Consider the following 3,576-nt stretch of genomic DNA (forward strand, 5'->3'; position numbering starts at 1 on the left):
TGCTATTCAAGTTCATGCGATACCTATTTTTTATTATACAATTGAAGATGAAGAAATGGAAAAACAGATCGAATCGATAATTAAAGATCCACTTCATAGAGATATTGAAGAAGGGCACCTGTACTGGGATAAAAATACAATATCAAGTGTGATGAAATATTATCCAATCCGTAAGAGATTTCAATTTAAGGTGAAAAGATCATCATCATCAAGGTATAAACTATATAACTACTTTATATGACCTGTGTCAACAATGTGTAAGTTTTATATTTTACTGGAATATTGGTTTTAAATTTTCATAAATACTGCATATAAACTGCATATGACCTGTGTACAGACTGTGTAACTACTATATATGACCTGTATATATACTGTATATGAAGTACTGCATATGAATTGTGTAATTTCTGTATATCACCTGCATATATATTGGATATTAGACTATATAACTACTTTATATGACCTGTGTCAACAATGTGTAAGTTTTATATTTTATTGGAATATTGGTTTAAAATTTGCATAAATACTGCATATAAACTGCATATGACCTGTGTACAGATTGTGTAACTACTATATATGACCTGTATATATACTGTATCTAAAGTACTGCATATGAACTGTATAATTTCTGTATAGCACCTGCATATATATTGGATATTAAATATATAATTGCTTTATATGATCTGTGTCAATAATGTGTAAGTTTTATATTTCATCAGAATGTTGGTATAAATTTTTATATATACTGCACATAATATTGTAACTATTGCATAGGACCTATATATAAATTGCATATGACCTGTGTACAGACTGTGTAACTACTATATAGGACCTGTATATATACTGCATATAAAGTACTGCATATGAAATATGTAATTTCTGTATAGCACCTGCATATATGTTGGATATGAATAGTGTTTTGCATATACATTTATTGTATATAAATGTATCTAGGCACTATCTTAAGTGTATCAATTAGAGATGCAATTGGACTTTTAGATCTTTAAGTCAACAAAATTCAGAAGTTTTCATGGTGACCAAATTTATCGATGATCACACTTGTCCAATTGCGGATAGAATGTTTTCAAAATGGCATAGTACTTTTTTAACCATAGCTAAAATGATGGTGAAACATAACTTTCTAAATCTAAAGTCAACATACACTCCAGCAGAGATCATGGAAGAAATTAGAAACTTGTACGGAATTAGGATAAGCTACAAAAAAGCATATAGCGCCAAGGAAATAGCACTTGAACTGGTTAGAGGTTCCTTGCGTGAATCTTATGCTAAATTGCCAGCTTACCTATACATAGTAAACACAATAAATCCTGGATCATTCACAAGACTACACAAAATGGAGGACAATCACTTTTTATATGCTTTTGTCGCGTTGAGCACATCAATTAGGGGCTGGAGATATTGTATGCCTACCATTGTTGTTGATAGAAATTTTCTGAAATCTGCATACAAGGAAAAAATATTATTTTCTAGTGTGCTGGATGCAGCAGGCGAGATTTATAAAAAATTTTTAGACAAAATCATGTATATGCTGGCATGCACTGATAAACACTTTTCCACTTGTTTAATCAGGATATATTTTGCCACTAGCATATGTTGTTGTTGATTATGAAAATGATTCTTCATGGGAATGGTTTTTCCACATGTTTAACACTGCTTTTGGTGAAAGAGAAGGAATGTGCATAGTATCTAATAGGCATGACAGTATATTAAAAGCTGCTGCACTTGTATATCCAAATGTGGCTCACTGTATATGCATCTACCATCTATGGAACAATATCAAGGGTAGATTTAAGAAGAATCAAAAGCAATTAAAGGGGATCTTCTTCACAATGGCCAGAACATACATAAAGGCAGACTTTGATCGGCATATGGAAGACATAAACAAAATTAATAATAGGGTGAAGGAGTATCTGTTTGATATAGGCTATGAAAAATGGTCTATAGCTCATGCCCATGTCAACAGGTCGATGTTCATGACTTAAAACATAGCGGAATCCCTAAATTCAGCAAATAGAGATGCAAGAGACCTGCCAATTAAAAAATCACTACAATTTATGATGGATCTGGTCATGAGATGGAATAATGAGCATAGACAGTATTCAGAAGCAACATTTACAAAACTGGGAAATAAAAACAATATAATAATGAGGGAAAATCTCATTCTATCAAATAAAATGAAGGTATTACTTCTTATTTCTACTTCACAGACACTTACATATTATAATATGTACACTATATACTAATATATTTGTACATTACAGGTGATGGGTTCTACTCACTATTCTTATGTAGTCATTGATGAAATTGAAAAACAAAATATTGTTTACATGCGTGAAAAAAAAATGTTCCTGCCTACAATTTCAAGTAGATGACATACCTTGTCCACATGTTATGGTGGTCCTAACTTATACGCATATGGACTTACAAAGCAATTATGATCCATACTACATAACAGAAAACTTCTTGAAAGTATATGAACTTTTAGTTATACCACTTCCTGATGAAATAGCTTGGCACATCCCAGCAGAGATATCAACTAATATAGTACTGCCACCAATCTAAAAACCAAAACCAGGAAGACCAAAAAAGAACAATTGAGGAAAGGGCATTATGGACTACTTTAAGCAACAAATTTCATGTGGGCGTTGTGGAAAAACAGGACACAATCAAAGAATATGTGGAAATGCTCCAACAAGAATCTAATAGGATGCTGCAAGAACACTTTTATCTTTCTAATTTTTTTCTTAAAAAAAGACTATTCTTTTCATAGAAATGTAATAGCAACAATATTATTTTACTTCATATGCATTCTACTCTTATAGAAATTTGTGCATTATGATGGTGTTTCATTTAGCCACATTCTGGTGAGGTGCACTAATCAACTCATCTGAGCTGGGGGGTGTAATTTTTCTGCTACAATACTTAATAAAACTGCTTATCAACTGTGTCAATCATGTATAATACCTATACACAGTTTGAATATATATAAGTACTAGTATTTGTCTTTTGAATTAATTAGCAAATACATAGCACCTCTATATTTTGAATATAACTACTTTTATAAACTATATAAATACTTTATTACAACAGTATATAAGTTCTATATTTGTTTGGGATAAATGTATAGAGTTGTAGAAATAGTGTGTTTAAACTGTGTAACAATTGTATAAGGACTGAATAAATGTTGCATATATACTGAATATTGGTATAAATTTGCATAAATACTTCATATAATATTGTAACTATTGTATAGGACCTGTATATGAACTGCATATGACCTGTGTACAGACTATGTAACTACTATATAGGACCTGTATATATACTGCATATAAAGTACTGCATATGAACTGTGTAATTTCTGTATAGCACTTGCACATATATTATATATTAGACTATATAACTACTTTATATGACTTGTGTCAATAATATGTAAGTTTTATATTTTATTGGAATGTTGATTTTAGATTTGCATATAAACTACATATGACTTGTGTACAGACTGTGTAACTACTATATAGGAGCTGTATATATACTGCATATAAAGTACTGCATATG

General features: G+C 30.7%; 1 protein-coding gene across 1 annotated transcript; it reads left to right on the forward strand.

Moving 5' to 3' along the window:
• Positions 1-1,177: 1,177 nt before the first annotated feature.
• LOC107841423 lies at positions 1,178-2,003 on the forward strand. The gene is made up of 2 exons (XM_016685349.1): positions 1,178-1,508; positions 1,591-2,003. The coding sequence occupies exons 1-2, from the start codon at positions 1,178-1,180 to the stop codon at positions 2,001-2,003; spliced, it is 744 nt and encodes a 247-aa protein (XP_016540835.1).
• Positions 2,004-3,576: the final 1,573 nt, after the last annotated feature.

Source organism: Capsicum annuum, chromosome 9, assembly GCF_002878395.1.
Source record: "Capsicum annuum cultivar UCD-10X-F1 chromosome 9, UCD10Xv1.1, whole genome shotgun sequence".
In the NCBI taxonomy this organism is placed as follows: domain Eukaryota; kingdom Viridiplantae; phylum Streptophyta; class Magnoliopsida; order Solanales; family Solanaceae; genus Capsicum; species Capsicum annuum.

What these genes read in the sequence shown, in the direction of transcription:
- LOC107841423 (XM_016685349.1), top strand. Translation starts at nt 1,178, where the DNA reads ATGGAAGAAATTAGAAACTTGTACGGAATTAGGATAAGCTACAAAAAA. An exon ending in TAGTGTGCTGGATGCAGCAG is followed by an intron (nt 1,509 to 1,590) that starts GCGAGATTTATA and finishes TTGTTTAATCAG; the next exon opens with GATATATTTTGCCACTAGCA.